Source organism: Chaetomium strumarium (assembly GCF_033439665.1).
Source record: "Chaetomium strumarium strain CBS 333.67 chromosome Unknown B0T15scaffold_3, whole genome shotgun sequence".
Classification (NCBI taxonomy): domain Eukaryota; kingdom Fungi; phylum Ascomycota; class Sordariomycetes; order Sordariales; family Chaetomiaceae; genus Chaetomium; species Chaetomium strumarium.
In genome coordinates, this window is record NW_026944431.1 from 3,413,862 (window position 1) to 3,432,342 (window position 18,481).

Below are 18,481 nucleotides of genomic sequence, written 5' to 3' on the forward strand. Positions count from 1 at the left end.
AGAGTGATGGAGCCCGTGCCGCGCAAGGCGTTTGACTACCGCAAGCGCCAAGTGCCCACGGTAAAGAGCCTGTATCTGCGTATTACGGTGTACATGACCATCATCTTCCGCTACTTACCTAACCTGGAAGCCCTTGACTTTAACCTCCACGAGCATGTGCGGGATGCCTTTAATGGCGTGCTTCGCGTCCAGGGAGCGGAACTCTGGGCGCTGAGGGAGAGCAACCTGCCAATAATCCGGACAATGGCCATCTTCAAGACGGTGGATCAGGGATGGGACGCCAACGAAATCATGGCCCTCCTCGACAATTTCCCCAGCACGGAGTGTCTTTGCCTCCAGGGCAGCATGCATGCACGTCCCATATCCAAAGGATACTCTCCTTACCGCCGCCACCTCCGCCAACTCTTTCTCACGGACGAGCGCTGGATCGGCATCACGCCAAGTTACATGCTCCAGCACAGACTCACCCCCTACGAACCCAGGCTCGGGGTGGCGGCTCATGGCAAAGGTTATCTTCAAGACCCTTCCAGACTTCGAGGAGCTCGTCATCGGCCGCTAAGCAAACTTCAAGGGCAGCGTTCCCGCCCCGTCCGCGACCGCGCGCTGCTTGTGCTAGCCCAGGCGCGAGTGAATTCCGGGCGGCCGTCGTCAGAAGTCGGAGTCGATCTCATCCGCGCTTATGACGACCTTGCTGGCAGGCGGCCCCCTCCACTTCCCGCCGGCCATCTGGCGGCCTACGGCTGAGCCCATCCCGACTCGGTACGAGTTCGCGATCCCGGACGATGCGGTGGCGTACATCAGATGTGGGGATCTCGACGCGGATGGCGGGAATGTCTTCCTCAACTACTGCGAGATGGTGATGGATCATTGTAGGACTGGGTTCGGGAGGCCAAGTGGTTGCGCGTGCTCACGGATAGGAGGCTGCGTTGAATACAGGTTCAAAGGCTTCAGGCAGGAACTGGGGAAACATTCCCAATCGCCGCGGGAACAACTGTGGTGCTCCGCAACACCGGAGGCCCCACTTGCCCCTTTCTTGCAGAGTGTGCGACGTGATTGGCCCCGGCAACGACCGCAACGCCGGGCCCGAACCATGCGACCGGACCGGGCCGGGTCATGGATCGGCGAGCGGCGCGCCTTGGTCTTCAAATCGACAACTAAAGGAACTTAATACCGGGGAATGGTGTTCTGCCGCTCTACGAACTCAATTTTCCCATCACCCTGGACTCAGTGGGGGTGCGCTGGTTCAAACTACGCAGGACCGTGTCACCGATTACATTTTCCCGCTTCCACAAATATTTTCACGCTCAACCTGCTCTGCGACCAATTATGTGGCATTCGTTCCTTTCAATTTCCACGAACCGTAAATTTCTACCGATTCTACCTTTCCCTTAGTTTCCGTCGCACCCTCGAGTCGCTTACCTCTTTCAAACCTCTCATCCCATCTTCGGCATTGCTGACCAAACTCCTGGTCGGTACCAGGACTGAGTCAAGATCCGTTGAATAGCAGATCCGGGCACTTGCGGTGTCATCCTCCTGTTAACTCATTAAATATTGTGACCTCGCGCCTGAACCGAACCTCACCACCACCTCCAAGGCTGTATCTACGGCAACATCAAAGTTGGCAGTGCGTGTTTTCTGTAATGAATATCAGTCGAGAAAACTTATTGACCTTGCTCCTTTGGCAGTTCCTCGAGCAACGATCATGAGTATGGAGCAAATTACGGACTCCGCGACTGCCCAACGCGTTGGGAACCGTGTTCTTCACATCTGCAAGATGAACTGCTGAGAAGACTTCTCTACCTGGCAAAAGAGAGTTCTGGGATTTCTCCAGTCTGTCGGACTAGACAGACATGTTCTAAAAGAAGGAGCAGTACATTTTATTAACACGGCGGAAGAAAAAGGTTGGGTGAAAGAGTGCGCTGTTATTGAGGACTTCCTCCGTTCTGTGGTCCCTGGACCCGCAGTTTGGTCGGCCCTTAAGCGCATGGGCTGGGACAGCGAAGCAAGAAACCCCAAGAAGACTTTCGACAAGCTCACCGATTACTTCACGAAGGGTACCGATCAAGACGAGATCCTGTTACATCAGCAGTTCGTCAATATTCGGCGTGCCAACTTCGATAGACTTGAGGATTATCTGATGCGGGTCAACTACCTGCGTTGCCGACTCAACTCAACCGACTTCAAGCTGAACGATAAGGCATACGTCTTACTGACGCTTCAAGGCATCGCCACAGAGTATCCCGATTTGTATGAAAAGTATGCTAAAGAGCTAAAAAGCCTCAAATGGGAGAGCCTGATGCGGAAGCTTTATATTGTTGCTGTCAGGGAGGATGCCCGGACGAGAATCGATCAAGAGCAGGATATCAAACCCAATATTCACTGACAGTCAGGAGGAACTTTCATTGGGGGCTGGTGATAGGCTGCAAGGTTGCAGACGAGGACATCGGAGAAGGGACAGAGAGCCTCATGCTACTTTAGTCAGATAATATCCAAGTGATGAATTCAAATTGCTACTGCCTTGACCTATCTAAGGTATCCATGTAATGTAACTTCCCTTACGACGGGTAGTTGAGCAGATCGTTCCCCATGCAGAAGCTAAGGTGGCTAGATTAGCAGGCCAGATGTGATGAACCTCCTGGTCTAATCGCAACCCGCCGGCAGTACAGAAGAAGAAACCGCTCTCCGACTTTCTAATCGTGCTTCTTCCTCGATTCATCCCACCGATCGCCTCTATAGGGATTACCACATTTCGCAATCTGCGATTCCTGTTGCACCCAACCTACCTTGCAACAGATTTAGGTTAGCCTATGCGCTTATTTCTCTCTTCGCCAGCGCCGACTTTTACCGAACTTGTTAAATCAGCGACTTTTCCCTCGCTGCAACCGACCACTTAGCAGCACTTTACCCCGACTGACCACCCCAAACCTCGACGTAACAGCCAGAACCAAACTTCGGGCTACATTTTCCACCGCCTTCGAAGAGAAGAACAAAGGGCTGAGCACACGTGGTTCCTTTCGTTGCAATGGAGTATTCCGAGACCTCTCGACGTCTTTCCCATCGTCTCATGACGGTCGGTAAAATGGGATCCCAGGAAGAGTTTCCCATCTGGCGTTGCAGATTTCTGAACATTATGAAATGCCTGGATCTAGACAAGTATTTGATGGAGGATATCCCCGAACCTGAGAGCGCTTCTGAGAGGGCTCAATGGCACGATGACCGCGAAGACGTTGAGGAATGTCTCAGGGCTGCAATCCCGGGACTAGCGGTCTGGTTCGCTCTCCAGTCCATGGGCTGGCGCGAGGAGGAAAAGCACCCCAAGAAAACCTTCGACATGCTTGCCCGCTACTTCGACAATCATGGCCCGAGGAACAACCGCGCTGCGGCTGCTGCACTTCCCGCACCTCCTCAGATCAACAGTATTCCAACCAGTACCAACGACATGGTAGCCGGGCCACTGCCGCCGTCTCTTCTATCGAGTTTGAGGAACTGCGCGCCCTTGTGATCAAGGTTCAGAAGACTGTTGCTCCGTCAGATGCGGTCAAAGCTCTCGATCAGAAGTTCGACTTCATGCATCGCACAGCGGAAAGCAAGCATACTCTTTACCTTGCCAAAATCTCAGAGATTGAGGGCCTTTGTGCCAGAATTGAGAAGACCGCTGCTCACGCAGATACGGTTAAGGCTCTGCAGGAGAAGTTCGATCTAGTCTAGCGCACAGCAGAAAGCAAGCACAGTCTTCACCTTGCCAAAATGTCGAAGATTGAGGAACGTTGTGCCGAAATTGAGAAGACCACTGCTCACGCCGATACGATCAAGACCTTGGAGGAAAAGCTCAAGCTCTCCCAGCGCACAGTCAAAGCCAATTACGACGTCTCGGCAATTGAGGAAGAGGTCGCCAAGATCAAGGAGACTGCCGCTCCAGCAGATGTGAACATAGTTCCCCAGGACTGGCTCAATTCCATTGAGTCTGCGAATCGGAAGATCTCGCAAATTGAAGACCGGCTACGATTTGTCAACGTACGGGGCCTTGCAGAGGAGAGCCGCGCCATTCGGACAAGGCTTGACTATTCCAGCCGTTCCCATCTGGATATGAAGTCCCAGTTGAAAGAACTAAGTGATCGGCTTGAGAGGATGCAAAACAAGCACGATGTGGTTTACCAGCTGGGAAAGAGGAAATGGTCACGCGCAGATACCACTACCACTCGCAAAAGACACTCCGCGGTGTCGTCAGCATTATCGGTCGTGGACACCACTTGAACATCCTTCCGCAAGCGCAGACTTGATGATCGCAAGGCTGCGATACTGGTAACTTCGCCGGTCCAGAGCGGAGGTACGTCGCGGAAGGCATTTAACTTTAACAGCCTGGATGAGGATATCATCCCACCCCATGCCCATCCGAAACCCCAGCCCCCAGCCCCGCAAACGACGCAATTCCCAGAGACAAAGGAGCGACGCTTGGAGGAAAATGGCGGCGAATGGAACACACCTTAAATGATCGCCTCATGCTTTTACGATCAGCAACACATTGATGCCTTCAGAGGGATGCATGCTTGGCCGGGTACCATCACATTCTAGAATCCAAGGATTGATTTTGAAGACTACAAGTTTCCTGCACGCGGAATTTAATGCGGAATCTTCGGGGTTTGGCCGTCGTGAAGCATGCCTGGGCGAGGAGTAATATAGTATGGGTATGACCCAAACCTCACGGCTCACTGACTGAGAAGCGCGGGTCGGTGGTGGACGGAAGGATATAAATGAATATGATGAGAAAGGGACGGGGGCCTGCTGCGCTTTACTTAGATAATTAATGGCTATGTTGATTCAGGTTTGCTGTTGGGTATAGTGATCCGATTGTCCATTTACTGTTTGGATCGGGCAACCCAATGTGTATGGCTCTCGTCGTAAGTCTGTGCTAATCAAACGATAGTCAAGCGCTCACCCCTTTGCAGCAGCCGATCGGCTTCTTAGGCGGGTATATTTGCCATCTAAGACGGGTATCGCCCACCACTATATCGCGGTCTATATTGCCGGTCGTTGGCACCCTCGTTAGGATGAGAGGCACTTGTGCTCTGGAAACAAAGCAGATCACGTCACTTTCCTTGCAGCGCCCGGGACCAATCCCAACCTTCCCCGGTGAGTAGTACAAATCTTCTCTGGTGAGAGAACTCTCTAAGTCGTTTATCCATCTACTGGTAGCCCTTGTCGTAGCATTATCCCACTCTTCGGACCAGTTTGGATCGACACCGATCTCCTTGTACAGGGAATCGGCGTAGCTATGGCGGAGCTCTGACGGCGTACATTCTTTGATAGCCAATGCCTCTCTAGAACTGCTGAAACCGATGTGGGGGTATGCCGAGGGTTGGTGAGTTCAAGAAGGAGGCGACGGCACCTTTATTGGGGAAGTTTGGATGGGTCCCGGGGTCAGAAGCTTGAGCAATGCTCACACAGTCTTCAAACCACAGTCGTCGCTTTGCCAGTGCGGATTGACGATGTATATGGATCCTACCGCTGGGTTATTATGCCCTTTGCCCGGATGCTAATAAACGACGATCTTGGAGTGGCTTGCGACTTACATGGCGGAGAAGCTTCCGCTTACCGCCGGGCGAGCTATGATGGTATGGCTACTGTGATAGAACTGGACGGAGCGGCGGCGACCAGAGTGTTCGATGAGAGATGTGATCTGGGCTCTTCGAAATGTAGGGTCCTCCAGCCGCATCCGGGAGCTGAAACCCTGGTCCAATCTTGCTGGCATTAGGGTCCATCTCCAGATCTCATGCATTAAACGACTTGGTTTCACTCTCTACCGCCTCTGCTGATCTACTTGCCGTTGATTCGCCCAGCGAGGCGGTTATTGTAGAGGCCCGGCATATGCCAAGCAGGACCGTCGGAGCGGGGTTGATATGTAGACGGTGGCAAGGCGTCTAGGTTGGTAGGCTATGCAAGAAGAGCATCTCAACTCGTATGCATATCAGGGGCGTATGTGTATATAAATATAGGCACCATTGCATGACCTGACACGGGACGGAAGTGTTGCAGTGAATCAGCTCCGATTGGCTCAAGCTGGCGTGCAGGACCGAGAGAACCACCCAGGGATACTGCCCTTCCACTGTCCGCATCCACGCCGGAATACCAACACAGTGACATTGGCGTATGACTCATCCATTCCAATCACCGACCATGGTATAAGTCAACACCTACCCGCAACTGGAGTTTCAGGTTCAACCAAGCTGCAATCAGTGCTGTGCCTTACCTTATACAAACCAAAAGCCATATCCTAGCTGGGCAGACCAATAGTCACAATGGCAATGTCCTCCTCAATCTTCACCCCGCCCACCATGGCCCTCCAGTCCCTGCTCTACCTTTCCGTCTGGGGGCTAACCTCCCTCTACGTCCGTCTTAACGGCTCTTCTAAGACCATCGCACCAACTTTCATGAAATACAACAACCGCTTGTATTCACTCGCCTCTCTTGTCCTCCTCCTGCTGATCCTCTTGTCCGGTATGAACCCGCAATACGACGCAACCGCTCGAACCCTCTTCCACGCCTCCAAGTTCTACGAATACCTCGACATCCTGAGCGTCACGGCGGCCGGCGGCTCCGTCAATCTGCACTTCGGCTTCCACCACCTCACCACGCCGTGGCTGACTTTTGTGAGGGTCCTCCCCGATTCGCCCAGGAGCCATGCAGGGTGGAGGTGGTTTGCTGCCGCGAACACGGCACACCACGCGCTGATGTATGCGTATTTCGGGGGGTGGGCGCAAACCCAGCGGATGAGGGAGATATTGCTCTGGACGGGCGAGGTGCAGTTGTGGATCGGCATGCTGACGGACGGGTGGGTGGTTTCTGAGCGGTTGGTGGCGAGAGGGGAGGGCGACGACGATGTCTGGAGGTTGATGGTGTCCGCGGGGTTGCTCGGGACGTATTTCATTCTGAATAGAAGGGAGCTTAGGGAGAAAGAGAGGGAGGAGCGGAGAGGGAAGGAGGACTAGGTGCCTCGTATATTGTGTTGACTTGTAGATTATATGCTGCTTGCTCAGTTCCCTGCACTAGCTGATACAGACTTATAATACATAGGTAGGTACCTAGTTAGAACATACTCAGATAGATAGGGAATCCAAGACCTCGTCGTACACCGTACTAGACTGTCCACCCGCTGCAAGCTCCACGCATCGTTCTGTCACCCGGTCACATCGAGTCAAAGTAACATCATTCCAACCATCCACACCCACCCAGCAAACAGAGGTAGTAAGGACACGAGCAGGAGTACCCATCGCCTAGAATCCACAGCATGCATCCGCATCCACCTCTTCAGCCGGGTCTTAAGCTTCCTAGCATGCGGACATTTGCTCGTCCCATAGATCAGACATCCCAAACCCGGCCGCGACTCACACTCGATGTGCTCTCTCCTCCGTCGCATAAGGAGTCTGCATCACATAGCAGTACATTAGTCATCAGCACTCAACTCGGTGAGAAGAGTCAGAGCAGCCGGAAGTAAACGGAAGCGTGAGAGCTAGTAAGCCGAAACGAGGGGGAAAAAAAAGCGGTAGTCAAACTACGATACGAAGAACGAGGGAATCAGATGATGAGTCAAACGCACTTAACGCTCCCCCGGCAGAATCTCAAGTCACTCCCCAAATCGCAGCGCTGGTCGCTCGGACACTCGAGGTGAAGCAGCCGGCGCTCCATCAACCACTCAACTTTGAGTCGAACCCCGGTGTCGACCATGTGGTAGAAATAACGGTTGGTGTGCTTCAGGGACAGCGCGTCTGGATAAGTGAGATACTGAGCGATCAGGAGATGAATCTCGGGCGGCAGCGTCGCCAGCGTTGGACGAGGCCGTTTTGCATTGATCGTTGTCTCCCGGTCAGAGACCGGACCGGCCTCGTCTGACTCGGACCGTGTTGGTTTCAGGGATTCTGTTGTTGGGAAGCGATTCCGTGGTCGCGCTCGGGCGGCGGCAGCGGGTCGCCGGACGAGCTCCAGAAGAGAGGCCATGTCGGTTGCGTGCGGGGCCGTGCCGCCGGCCGGGCGGTATACGGACTCGGGATTAGGTCCAATAAGCCGATTTTCGAGCTGCGCGGCGCATAGAACTCTGTGTGGTAGCTTCTGCAGCCATGCGGCAAGAGAAGAACAGTGACATTTAATGAGCGATGTCCTATTACTGATGTTGGGTTTGGTGGCTGCCTTGCGAAAGAGGACAGACTCTCGGACACTGCCTCCAGGGCAGCTGGCCTTCAGCCTCAGTGATGGGTCGACGCCGAACTGGTGATCAGGCTAGTACTGCGCAGAGTCTGGCACCCCCTTGCTAGGCATGGCATGAGTGCCTGGCTAAGCCTAATTTGGATGCTCCGCTGCCAACGGCTGCGTCATCTCTGGTGCAGCTTCGGAACTGAGAATACGAAGGACAGCTCTTCGCCGTGGAACCGTGAAGGTGCTGAGTGCTAAGGCAAACCAGTAACCCGGAATTGGCCGTGCGTCGAATGGTGGCAAGTGGTTCGTGACAATGCCACAGTAAGGCAAACTGTAATCTCTTCCCGCCAGGGGACAAGGTGATACCACCTACCTACTGTCCCTGGACAGATGTTAATGGAGTTGCGTTGGTTGTGGATTGATGCTTTCCAAGGGTGCAGAACACATCACGAAGTGCCGTACTCCGGAGAACAGCAACCTTTCCGGGTCACCAATTGAACAACCTGAAACCGATAACTCGTTAATTGCCGCACGTGATCACGCGTGCTACCTCCAAAAGCTGTGGGGAAACCCGAACTGTGTTTTGGTTGGCCAATCGTCAACTGCCAGTGCCTCCTGACAATCACCGTAGTGAGGAGGTCAGGGGCAAGGCTCTCATGTCGCCCAGCCGCCCTCCAACTTGAATCGCTTTGCACAGTCCAAGATCATGCGTTGACGTTGCTGGCATGGCGGGCTTTGCGTCGATAGTCCGCGGCAGCGACAACGAAACTGACTATGGCTACGATTTGACGGCGTCCGACGAGGAGCTGCTTTTCGCCATTGCCGACCGCCTTTCCACCGACTCGCCACTATCCAGGCCGACCCCAGCGTCCCCAGCGACTCCGGCCCCGCGATCCAACCCTTCAGTCCTTGCAAGAAGCGCCATCTCGCCCACCTCGTCCAGCCCTAGTTTCGACCCTGATGAGAGCCAAGCCATCGACGAAACCATCGCTGCCATCACCAATGATGACTTGACATTCGACATTTCCGAACTCCAGGATGATGACGTCAACAGCAGGGGGCAAGGCCCTACGAACGCGTTTGAGCTCGCATGCAGCAGCACTGCTGAGAACCAGTCCAGAAGGCTCACCCCTTCAGTCTCCAAAGATGATGATGCGCTTGGGTCTTTCGTCTCCAGAACGAAGCCTAGGATTATGCCCACGCTGCTTCCACGCCCGGACGTTGTCTACCCGGACTGTAAGATGTGTCTCCCATTCCACTACCCGCAATCTTCTAACTGACAGGGAAGCGGTTAGTGAGTCGCGCACTATCGGATGCCCAGAAGGCCGCAAGCTCTTCTGCTCAGGCCAGGGAGCCGGCTGAAGGCTCAGTCGAAGACAACCGGCCGCCGCTCCTCCGCTTCCGTACACTCCCGATGAAACCCCTCTCCGTATCGGACTTGACAGCCGGTGCTTGGTGCGAACTGCAATACTTCTACACTCTGACCAGGCTTCCGGGCGGCAGGAGAACACGCACGGCGGCTATGAAACGAGGAACCGGTGTCCACGCAACTTTAGAGCGGCAAGTCTTCACGCCGGTCAAAATCCAGGTCGCCAAGAAGGAGGATACCTTCGGATTAAGAATCTGGAACATCATTCAGGGACTGCGTGTGCTCCGCGAGCAAGGTATCACTCGCGAGCTTGAGGTGTGGGGTATGGTCGACGGGAACGTGGTTAATGGCGTGATCGACAGTCTGAGTTATGAGAACCCGGATCCAGAGCTGCAAGAGGATATTCTCAGCAGCCGCGGCAGTAGCCAAATCATCACGAACTCCCAACCATACGAGCCCAGCACGCCGGGCGACTATGCGATCTACATCACCGATGTCAAAACGCGAAACTCAGCCACCCCACCTCCGCAGATGCAAGTTCGGGGCTCTATCATCCAGCTCTTCCTCTACCACCGCTTTCTCTCCGAAATGGCCAACAATAGGCTGGATTACATCACCGTTTTCGAACGCTATGGCGTTAATCCGGATGAGCCCTTCTCGGACGCCTTCATGGCTCAAATCGGCGCCGTGCACGACGAAGTGTTCGTAGAACCCGACGACGACGGCGACGCGAGTTCAGATGGCGGCTTCGTCTCGGCCCCTTCCAGCCCCTCCCAGGTTTCCTTCCTCTCCGATTCGTCTTCATCGCCCACTTTGAGATACCGCAGCCTTCGCACTCTGCTGACGCTCCTCAAATCCGAGTTACGCCTCACCTTTCCCCGCGGCGCCGCCGACCTCGGCAACATAGTGGCAGTCGAGTATCGCTACCGCGGCCGTGATCCCCCTCCGCCTCGCGACCCCCTTGCGGATGAACCCCCCACTTCAACCGAGGACGATAGAGTGGCTCGCCCGAAATATGAAACCGGCTCGGTCATCTGCGTCAACACCTTCTTTGTCGAACCCGAGACGCTGGACCTGTACCTCTCCGAAACCATGCGCTGGTGGAGAGGCGAGAGGGAGCCGCACGGGGTCGCGCTCGAGGAAGCCGAGTTCAAGTGCCGGTCTTGTGAGTTCAGGGAGGTGTGCGAGTGGAGGAGGAATTTGGACCAGGAGGCGGTGAGGAAGGCTAGGCGGAAGAAGGAAAAGAAGAAGGAGGACGAAGAGGAGATTGAGGTGGCTGGTGAAGAGGTGAGGGGAAAGAGGAGGAGGAGAGGAAGGCCCAAGAAGGCTACTAGTGCCAGCGCGCTTGGGGACGTATATGCGTAGCATGGCGAGTGAAGCGGCAACAGCTCAAATTTGAACAACTCTCATCTTTCGGGAATCTTGATGGTTGGAAGGGAGGGGCCATTGGTCAGGATATATACCTCCTAGTCCATGGGGTAGGTCTATAGCTGGATACCCGTCACATAGAAGGTTGAGGGTTTCGGATCGCATCTGCAATTTCCGGGTTACGAATCACGATCAAAAGCACTGTTCTTCCGTCAACGCCACGTCATTTGGAGGAGAATGCCGATATGTCGACAGTTATATCCGCAGGAAAGCATTAGGTATCGAGTAACTCAATCCGCTATGGCCACCCCTTTTTCTCCAGTCGTCCAGTTCATAACAAACCCGTCCTTGACCTGTCACCTGCACAAAAAGAACAATGAGATGGAGGAAGAACAATTTTCTTCTTGCTGGCTAGATGCTTCCTTAGTAGCTGCGACCAAACATGCACCACTGCTCAGCAAGCCGGGTGCACTCCGGGTTCAGGCACTTGGTCTCGCCCTTGACTAGGCCCTCAGGCTGCTCGAAGGGGATGCACAGGGACTTCATGCCCATGGACGGGGCCTTCTGGCCCTCGGGGGTATCAGGCGACTCGTCCGACCGGCCCGTCGTCAGCTCCTTGATCTTGTCCTCGCACGCGGGGACCAGGCAGTGCGGGATGATGACCACGTTCTTGGCATCCAGCGCCGGGACAACCTCGTCCCAGTTAGTGATCTTCAGGCGGTGCGCCCGATACGCGGCGTCGGCCTTGTTGTACATGTCCTGCTGGATCGTCTCAAGCAACTCGGGCACCTTGGTCGTCAGCTCAGCGATGGGGATAGTGCCCTTCTCGCCCGTGTCACGCCGCGCGTAGCTGACGACTTCTTTGGCGGCATCCTTGGGACCGAATTCGAGGCGTAGCGGGACGCCCTTCAGCTCCCAGTCGTTGAACTTCCAGGCCGGGGTGTAACCGTCACGAAGATCGACGTCAACGCGGACGCCGGCTTTCTTCAGGGTGTCGAAGATCTCGTCGAGGTGCTTAAGGTGCTTCTCCTTGTCTTCTGCAGTCATCTTTGCTGTGAGGCCGACCGGGATGAGAATAGACTGGATCTTGGCGATGCGCGGGGGCAAGACGAGACCCTTGTCGTCACCATGGATCATGACCATGACACCAATGACACGGGTTGAAAGGCCCCACGAGTTCTGCCAGACATGGATATGCTTCCCCTTCTCGTTGGGGTCTTCGACAGTGATATCGAACATCTTGGAGAAGTTCTGGCCCAGGCAGTGGGATGTCGCGCCCTGGATACCCCGGCCATTCGAGGGGATGTAGCCCTCCACTGTCGTTGTGTAGTAACCGCCGGCAAATTTCTCAGCCTCGGTCTTCCTTCCTCGTACAACCGGAACAGCCAGCAATTGTTCGTAGATGCCGGCGTATAGCTCAAGAATCTGAAGGACTTCCTCGCCGGCAAGCTGCTCAGTAAGGTGGGCGGTATGCCCTTCTTGCCACATGAACTCTCTGGCTCTGAGGAAAGGAGTTGTTTGTTTCGCTTCCCAGCGGACGACCGAGTTCCACTGGTTCAGTCGGAAGGGAAGGTCACGGTGGCTGCGGATCCATTTGGAGTAGTCTGTCTGGTTAGCGGCCTCGATTCGAAGTACACGACAAAGCATTACACTTACAAGGATACATGACCGCTTCAGAGGTAGGCCGAACCGCAACGGGAACCTCAAGATCCTTGTCACCCCTATCACCGGTCAGCCGGACTTGGTGTAACCGAGAATAATGCATTGATCGCCTTACGCCTTTGTCACCCACGCCAACTCAGGGGCAAACCCTTCGACGTGGTCCTTCTCCTTCTCCAGCGACTTTTGTGACAAGAACATGGGGAAGTTGGTCTCCTCGACTCCCATCGCCTCGATCCGCTCCTGGAACCATTTCCGGATCGTGTTCCAGATGTGCATGGTGGCAGGGCGCATGATAAAGAAGCCCGAGATTTCGGTGTAGTACTCAATCAGCTCGGCCTTGAGCACGACCTCCTGATACCATTGGGAGAAGTTTTCGCTCTTTGACACCGTGATACCGATGATGTCGTCGGTCTTCTTGCCGCCCACCACCGGAACTGTCGCCTGCTTTGCGGCCTTCTCAGCCTTCGCCGCCGCCATCTTGGCCTGCTTCTCAGCCTTCTTCAGCGCGCTCTTGGACTGTTCCTTTGCGTCCTCCATGATTGCAGTGATCCGGAAGTGTGCTGAACGGAGAGATGGGGTTGGGCTGACGAGATCTTATAGAAATTAGCAGCGATTGAGGCCCGGAGAGTGACACACTACCGCGACGGGAAGTGAGTCAAAATTCCGGGAGGAGTGAGACCGAATCGGGCTGCTTTTTCGATGCCCCGCACTTGTCGATAACAAAACGAGGGGCATCCTTAGCTGCGCCGCGACCACCGCTACCAAGCCAGGGTGTAAATCGAGCCAATCAGGGTCCGGCGCGGGCCGGCTGCCGGCGTGGGATTATCTCCTCCTCCGGAAAACTTCCAGCGCGCGGAGCTCGAAATTGCTGGAGCCTGTCAACAAGCCCGACGTTCGATCGAACTGCAACTCCCCTGCGCATCTCTTCCTATTCCCAGTTGCCGAACATCGTCGAGTACCTTCTGAAATGGCTACCATGTTTGAGCAGCCGACAAACGGCACCTTGTTTCTCGGTGGACAGAAGATCTCTGGCGTAGAGATTCGGGACCAAAATGGTTAGTTGCCCAGTCGAGCCGGTGTCGCTCAAGTATGAAGGACGCTGCTGACAGGACACTCAGTGCTCGCTACGCAGGCGATCGCGAATGTGGTAAAGAGCTCGTTCGGCCCCAGCGGGCTAGACAAGATGATGGTGGATGACATTGGCGTGCGTATCGCTCCGCTGCTTACCTCACCACGCTCGCGGCCTAACAAGATACAGGACGTAACCGTCACGAACGATGGCGCCACCATTCTCAGTCTCCTCGATGTCGAACATCCCGCGGGCAAGATCCTGGTTGACCTTGCGCACCAGCAGGACAAGGAAGTTGGCGATGGCACGACGTCGGTTGTTTTGATCGCCGCGGAGCTGCTTAGGAGAGGAAACGAGCTGATGAAAAACCGGATACACCCGACAACCATCATTACAGGCTACCGCCTGGCACTCCGGGAGGCGGTCAAGTACATGAATGAGCATGTCAGCATCAAGGTCGAGAACCTGGGCCGCGAGTCGCTGTTAAACATTGCCAAGACCTCCATGTCCAGCAAGATTATCGGCGCCGACTCAGACTTCTTTGCGAACATGGTGGTGGATGCCATGCAGGCCGTCAAGACAACAAACAATAAGAACGAGGTCAAGTACCCGGTGAAGGCGGTGAACATCCTCAAAGCCCACGGCAAGGGTGCGGTCGAGTCGATTCTGGTCAACGGCTACGCACTTAACTGCACAGTGGCCTCGCAGGCGATGAAGACGCGGATACAGGATGCCAAGATCGCATGCTTAGACATGAACCTTCAAAAGGAGAGGATGAAGTTGGGCGTCCAGATCACGGTGGATGACCCGGACCAGCTGGAGCAGATTCGGGCACGGGAGTCGGGCATGATCATCGAGCGGGTAGAAATGATCCTCAAAGCCGGTGCGAATGTTGTTCTTACCACCAAGGGCATTGACGACCTGTGCCTGAAGATGTTCGTCGAGAGGGGGGCCATGGCAGTGCGCCGGTGCAAGAAGGAGGACCTGCGGCGGATTGCCAAGGCTACGGGCGCCACCCTGCTCAGCACGCTGTCCGATTTGAACGGCGACGAGAAATTTGAGCCCTCATACCTTGGGCATGCGGAGGAGGTGGTTCAGGAGCGGATTTCGGACGATGAGTGCATCATGGTCAAGGGCACCAAGGTTCACTCGTCGGCGTCCATCATCTTGCGCGGTCCCAACGATTTCCAGCTGGACGAGATGGAACGATCGGTGCATGACAGCTTGTGCGCCGTCAAGCGGACCCTTGAAAGTGGCAGCATCGTGCCAGGTGGCGGCGCAGTTGAGACGGCGCTGCATATCTACCTGGAGGAGTTCGCCGGCACGGTTGGCTCGCGGGAGCAGCTCGCCATTGGCGAGTTTGCACAGTCTCTGCTTGTTATTCCCAAGACACTGGCGGTCAATGCCGCCAAGGACGCCTCAGAATTGGTTGCTCAGCTGCGGTCAAGGCACGCCTTGTCGCAGCGGATCCAGGACGGCGAAGCCAATGAGGACGAGAAGACAGTGGCGCGCAAGAAGGCTTACAAGAACTACGGCCTCGACCTGATGAAGGGCAAGGTGGTGGACGAGATCAAGGCGGGCGTGGTGGAGCCCAGCATCAGCAAGGTCCGACAACTGAAGAGCGCGGTGGAAGCGTGCATCAGCATCATGCGTATTGATACCTTGATCAAGCTGGATCCGGAGCCGCAAGCGGAGGATGACGGGCATGACCATTAGACGGATACTGTCAATACTAATCATCTCAAATAGAAGAGACTGCTTGTGGATCACCTTCGAGATGTTAGTGAAAGGTCATATACACTGTAACCACTTACACACACATCCCGAGCATCAACAGACATGTTCATGCGCACAGCACCTCGGGGCAAAACCAACTTCCAAACACGACTTCCTGCATAGAAGGTCCCCGGCTTACGACTGAGCTGTTTCTTTGCTGTCTGGATCCTGGACGCATCTTGTGACCATTAACCCCGGCCGACCGGCATCCGGAGCCGCATATCGTCGGCTTACGCCGGTCCCTCCCCGCCAAATCCGCACGGGGCTCCGCGCCATCTGCAACCTCCTCTGCCGTTGTTCTCCGCTGTGTATAATCCATGGTGTCCCGGCCCGAGCAGTCAGGACAAAAGAAGCTGGTTTGCCCGACCGCCTCGTCGAGAGCCGATCCGAAGCTACCTGGCTAGGTAGGTATTCTTGGTGACGTAAAAAGTACGGTGCATGAGCAGCTTGGACTACTTCCATCCATGTAGTTACCAGGGAACAGGAAGCGCTCTCTTTTGTTCTATTGGACAGCATTCCAACAGTAGGTCAGATGCTCACGCACTCTTTCCTATTCCCAGTGGTCGAAGTTACACATGGTACCAAACAAGGGACGAAACTAAGGTGGTGGTCTTAGTCATTCAACACATTGGCATCGGAGTTCAGATGAGCGCTACAACGGGCATGCACAGTACTAGTATGACACAACTTCTTGCAGCTTGCTGTCGCACTGGGCGCTTTTTGCCTTCTACACCACCCAAGGCATCTACACTGTAAACAATCAGTGGATTCCGCATTCCACTTAAGCCCCACACTTGTCAGCTTATAAGTCTTGACTTCCAGCGGAGCGGATCTTCCCCCGCTTTGTCTCTTTCCTTCCGCTTTCTTTGAGGGCTCAAAAATCAACTCGGCTTACACTCAGACAACCTTGACTTACATGACTCTCAAATCTCCGACATCAACCAAGAATCAACCCAACTACATAAAATAAAAGCCAGATTCGTCAATCGAGTTTCAATATGGGTTCCACCAACGCCACATCCTTCCCCATCGAGTCTCTCCCCGATGCCTCCTCGCCCCTCCTAATTCTCACCCACCCAACGCCCGCGGAGCGCACCCACACCTGGAAGCTGACCTATCCCAAGTGGGGTCCAGCCCTAACCGAGGAGGACTACCTGACCCGCGAGGACTACCTCACCACCGTGCCGCTCGCGCGCGATGGGGGCATCACGCACTGGGTCCTGACCGTCTCCAATCTCCCGCCAGACCAGCGGCCCATCCTCTCGTCGTGCGAGAGCCTGCGCAAGCGGGCCGTCTACGTCCCCAAGGATGGAGGAGGCGGCAGCCGCAAAGTGGTGGAGGGCGTGGCGCACGGCATCGCCAGCGTGTTCACCGACCCGGCGTTCCGCGGGCGGGGCTACGCGAGCCGGATGATGAAGGAGCTCGGGCAGCGGCTCAAGGGGTGGCAGGTGGAGACGGCGGAAGCAGGGGCCGCCACCACCACCGAGGTAGCGGTGGAGAAGAGCCGCTCGCTCTTCTCGGTGCTGTACAGCGATATCGGCAAGCAGTTCTATGCGAAGCACGGGTGGTCGCCGTTCGAGAGCAGCCATGTTGCCTACAAGCCTGCAGTCGCCGCCGATGTCCGGGAGCATCTGGCGAGGCCGATTGGGTATCACGACCTCGCGGAGCTGTGTGCCGTGGATGAGCGGCTGCTGCGGGCGGAACTGGCCGCGCGCCCGGCGGGCAAGCCGCATGTGGCGATCCTGCCGGAGCTGGACACTATGCTGTGGCATCTCTTCCGCGAGGACTTCATGACCAAGGCCATCTTCGGGCGCACGCCGGCCATCAGGGGCGCCGTGGCGGGTGAGCCGGGAAAGAGGGTCTGGGCGGTCTGGATGCGCGGGTATTACGGCGGGCTGAACAAGATGGAGGGCAACACGCTACATATTCTCCGGGTTGTGGTAGAGGACAAGGAGCAGCCTGACGGGGAGTTGCTGGACGGATTCCGGTCGATCGTGCAGATCGCGCAAGCGGAGGCAACCGAGTGGAAGACGCAGGATGTGCAGGTATGGAACCCGACGCCGAAGATCAGGGGATTGGTCGAGAAATGCGGCATCGAGTACGAGTTTGTCGACCGCGATCACGACAGCATCGCCAGTCTGATGTGGTATGGCGAGGAGCCGACTACCGAGGTGGACTGGGTTGCGAACGAGAAGTATGCTTGGTGCTGAAGGGAGGGTCGACTGCGAGCCCGAGACGGATGATGGACATACCGCCGGTGGCTTATTCTCAGTAAGGGTCGCTTTACGAAGTTTGGTTACGAGTGGAGTTTATTAGCTGTGGAAGTGGTTACTTATGGATGTATGCAAGGCTGTCGCAACGCTAATCATAAACTACAAAGATGGGCATGGTTCAAATACTAGTGTGCACTCATACATGAATCGAGCGGGCCAGACGCCTTTTGATTTTCGTGTTGTTAAGAGACAATGAAGCAAGACTAAATAAGGCCCCAACACTGCTGTGTAGCAGAGCCCGTCAGTCTAGTCAATCAGCATGCCGTCGAGGCTTGGTTCGCACATGGCTCAGTATTTGACATGTTTCAACCAGCGCACTCTGGAACGCGATATCGCAATGGTATCAGAGGCTCACCATCTGCTCTTTGTTATGTTCTTTCTCAATTTGCTTCGCTAGCTTGATGAGAAGGCTCCAGCTGACGTCCGGCCCGACCAAGCGGCGTTCCGAAAAGGGTATCTCCTGCGAAGCTCTTCGATGACCACAATGCATCCGACTTTCATCGCTAGCACTGCGGTCCCTTAAAAAGTACTCTCCGCGGGACCTTGCCTCGCTTTTCGTTGAAATTCGAACGTGGTCCAGTGGCCTTTTGCTGTTAACTGGAAAGGGCAATTGTGAGGGCTAGAAGGGAGGCAAATATCCTACTTCTACGACATAGGCCGATATGGCGCATCAAGGGAACACCAAAGCAAGGATAAGATGAGAACAATGTCACAATTTTTAGAAAGTTGTAAACTACCTAATGCTGCGCTAAAACGCTATTGAAGCTCGGCTCGGAT

The 18,481-nt window shown here is 55.2% G+C and overlaps 8 protein-coding genes across 8 annotated transcripts; 6 read left to right on the forward strand and 2 right to left on the reverse strand.

The window, feature by feature from the left end:
* Positions 1–6: 6 nt before the first annotated feature.
* Positions 7–2,480, forward strand: B0T15DRAFT_554063 (uncharacterized protein; the record flags this gene model as incomplete). Its single annotated transcript, XM_062870342.1, has 3 exons — positions 7–508; positions 699–869; positions 1,902–2,480. 3 exons carry the CDS (start codon positions 7–9, stop codon positions 2,381–2,383), a joined length of 1,155 nt encoding a protein of 384 aa, XP_062723148.1. The 3' UTR covers positions 2,384–2,480.
* Positions 2,481–2,985: 505 nt separating this feature from the next.
* On the forward strand, positions 2,986–3,700 carry B0T15DRAFT_174985 (uncharacterized protein). Its single transcript, XM_062862244.1, has one exon. The coding sequence runs from the start codon at positions 3,023–3,025 to the stop codon at positions 3,500–3,502; it is 480 nt and encodes a 159-aa protein (XP_062723149.1). The 5' UTR covers positions 2,986–3,022; the 3' UTR covers positions 3,503–3,700.
* A 2,632-nt stretch (positions 3,701–6,332) lies between these two features.
* B0T15DRAFT_510652 (uncharacterized protein) lies at positions 6,333–6,986 on the forward strand (the record flags this gene model as incomplete). Its single annotated transcript, XM_062867869.1, has 1 exon — positions 6,333–6,986. One exon carries the CDS (start codon positions 6,333–6,335, stop codon positions 6,984–6,986), a length of 654 nt encoding a protein of 217 aa, XP_062723150.1.
* Positions 6,987–7,089: 103 nt separating this feature from the next.
* Positions 7,090–8,276, reverse strand: B0T15DRAFT_175010 (uncharacterized protein). The gene is made up of 2 exons (XM_062862245.1): positions 7,595–8,276; positions 7,090–7,421 (listed from the first exon to the last, which is right to left on the reverse strand). The coding sequence occupies exons 1-2, from the start codon at positions 7,990–7,992 to the stop codon at positions 7,193–7,195; spliced, it is 627 nt and encodes a 208-aa protein (XP_062723151.1). The 5' UTR covers positions 7,993–8,276; the 3' UTR covers positions 7,090–7,192.
* A 416-nt stretch (positions 8,277–8,692) lies between these two features.
* Positions 8,693–11,134, forward strand: B0T15DRAFT_175049 (exonuclease V). Its single transcript, XM_062862247.1, has 2 exons — positions 8,693–9,423; positions 9,483–11,134. The coding sequence occupies exons 1-2, from the start codon at positions 8,913–8,915 to the stop codon at positions 10,919–10,921; spliced, it is 1,950 nt and encodes a 649-aa protein (XP_062723152.1). The 5' UTR covers positions 8,693–8,912; the 3' UTR covers positions 10,922–11,134.
* B0T15DRAFT_175018 (uncharacterized protein) lies at positions 11,135–13,292 on the reverse strand. Its single transcript, XM_062862246.1, has 3 exons — positions 12,702–13,292; positions 12,581–12,645; positions 11,135–12,528 (listed from the first exon to the last, which is right to left on the reverse strand). Exons 1-3 carry the CDS (start codon positions 13,121–13,123, stop codon positions 11,348–11,350), a joined length of 1,668 nt encoding a protein of 555 aa, XP_062723153.1. The 5' UTR covers positions 13,124–13,292; the 3' UTR covers positions 11,135–11,347.
* A 270-nt stretch (positions 13,293–13,562) lies between these two features.
* On the forward strand, positions 13,563–15,549 carry B0T15DRAFT_501889 (chaperonin Cpn60/TCP-1 family; the record flags this gene model as incomplete). The annotated part of the gene is made up of 3 exons (XM_062867407.1): positions 13,563–13,641; positions 13,705–13,790; positions 13,845–15,549. 3 exons carry the CDS (start codon positions 13,563–13,565, stop codon positions 15,369–15,371), a joined length of 1,692 nt encoding a protein of 563 aa, XP_062723154.1. The 3' UTR covers positions 15,372–15,549.
* Positions 15,550–16,429: 880 nt separating this feature from the next.
* B0T15DRAFT_393255 (uncharacterized protein) lies at positions 16,430–17,641 on the forward strand (the record flags this gene model as incomplete). Its single annotated transcript, XM_062864677.1, has 2 exons — positions 16,430–16,879; positions 16,919–17,641. 2 exons carry the CDS (start codon positions 16,430–16,432, stop codon positions 17,639–17,641), a joined length of 1,173 nt encoding a protein of 390 aa, XP_062723155.1.
* Positions 17,642–18,481: the final 840 nt, after the last annotated feature.

Bases quoted from the DNA above. Each gene is read 5' to 3' on its own strand.
- B0T15DRAFT_174985 (XM_062862244.1), top strand. From the start codon at position 3,023: ATGGAGTATTCCGAGACCTCTCGACGTCTTTCCCATCGTCTCATGACG.
- B0T15DRAFT_175010 (XM_062862245.1), bottom strand. From the start codon at position 7,992: ATGGCCTCTCTTCTGGAGCTCGTCCGGCGACCCGCTGCCGCCGCCCGA. The intron at 7,422-7,594 runs GTGCGTTTGACT...TATGTGATGCAG, and splicing joins TTCTGCCGGGGGAGCGTTAA to ACTCCTTATGCGACGGAGGA.
- B0T15DRAFT_175049 (XM_062862247.1), top strand. From the start codon at position 8,913: ATGGCGGGCTTTGCGTCGATAGTCCGCGGCAGCGACAACGAAACTGAC. The intron at 9,424-9,482 runs GTAAGATGTGTC...GGAAGCGGTTAG, and splicing joins GGACGTTGTCTACCCGGACT to TGAGTCGCGCACTATCGGAT.
- B0T15DRAFT_175018 (XM_062862246.1), bottom strand. From the start codon at position 13,123: ATGGAGGACGCAAAGGAACAGTCCAAGAGCGCGCTGAAGAAGGCTGAG. The intron at 12,646-12,701 runs GTAAGGCGATCA...GACCGGTGATAG, and splicing joins TTGGCGTGGGTGACAAAGGC to GGGTGACAAGGATCTTGAGG. The intron at 12,529-12,580 runs GTAAGTGTAATG...CTAACCAGACAG, and splicing joins TGAAGCGGTCATGTATCCTT to ACTACTCCAAATGGATCCGC.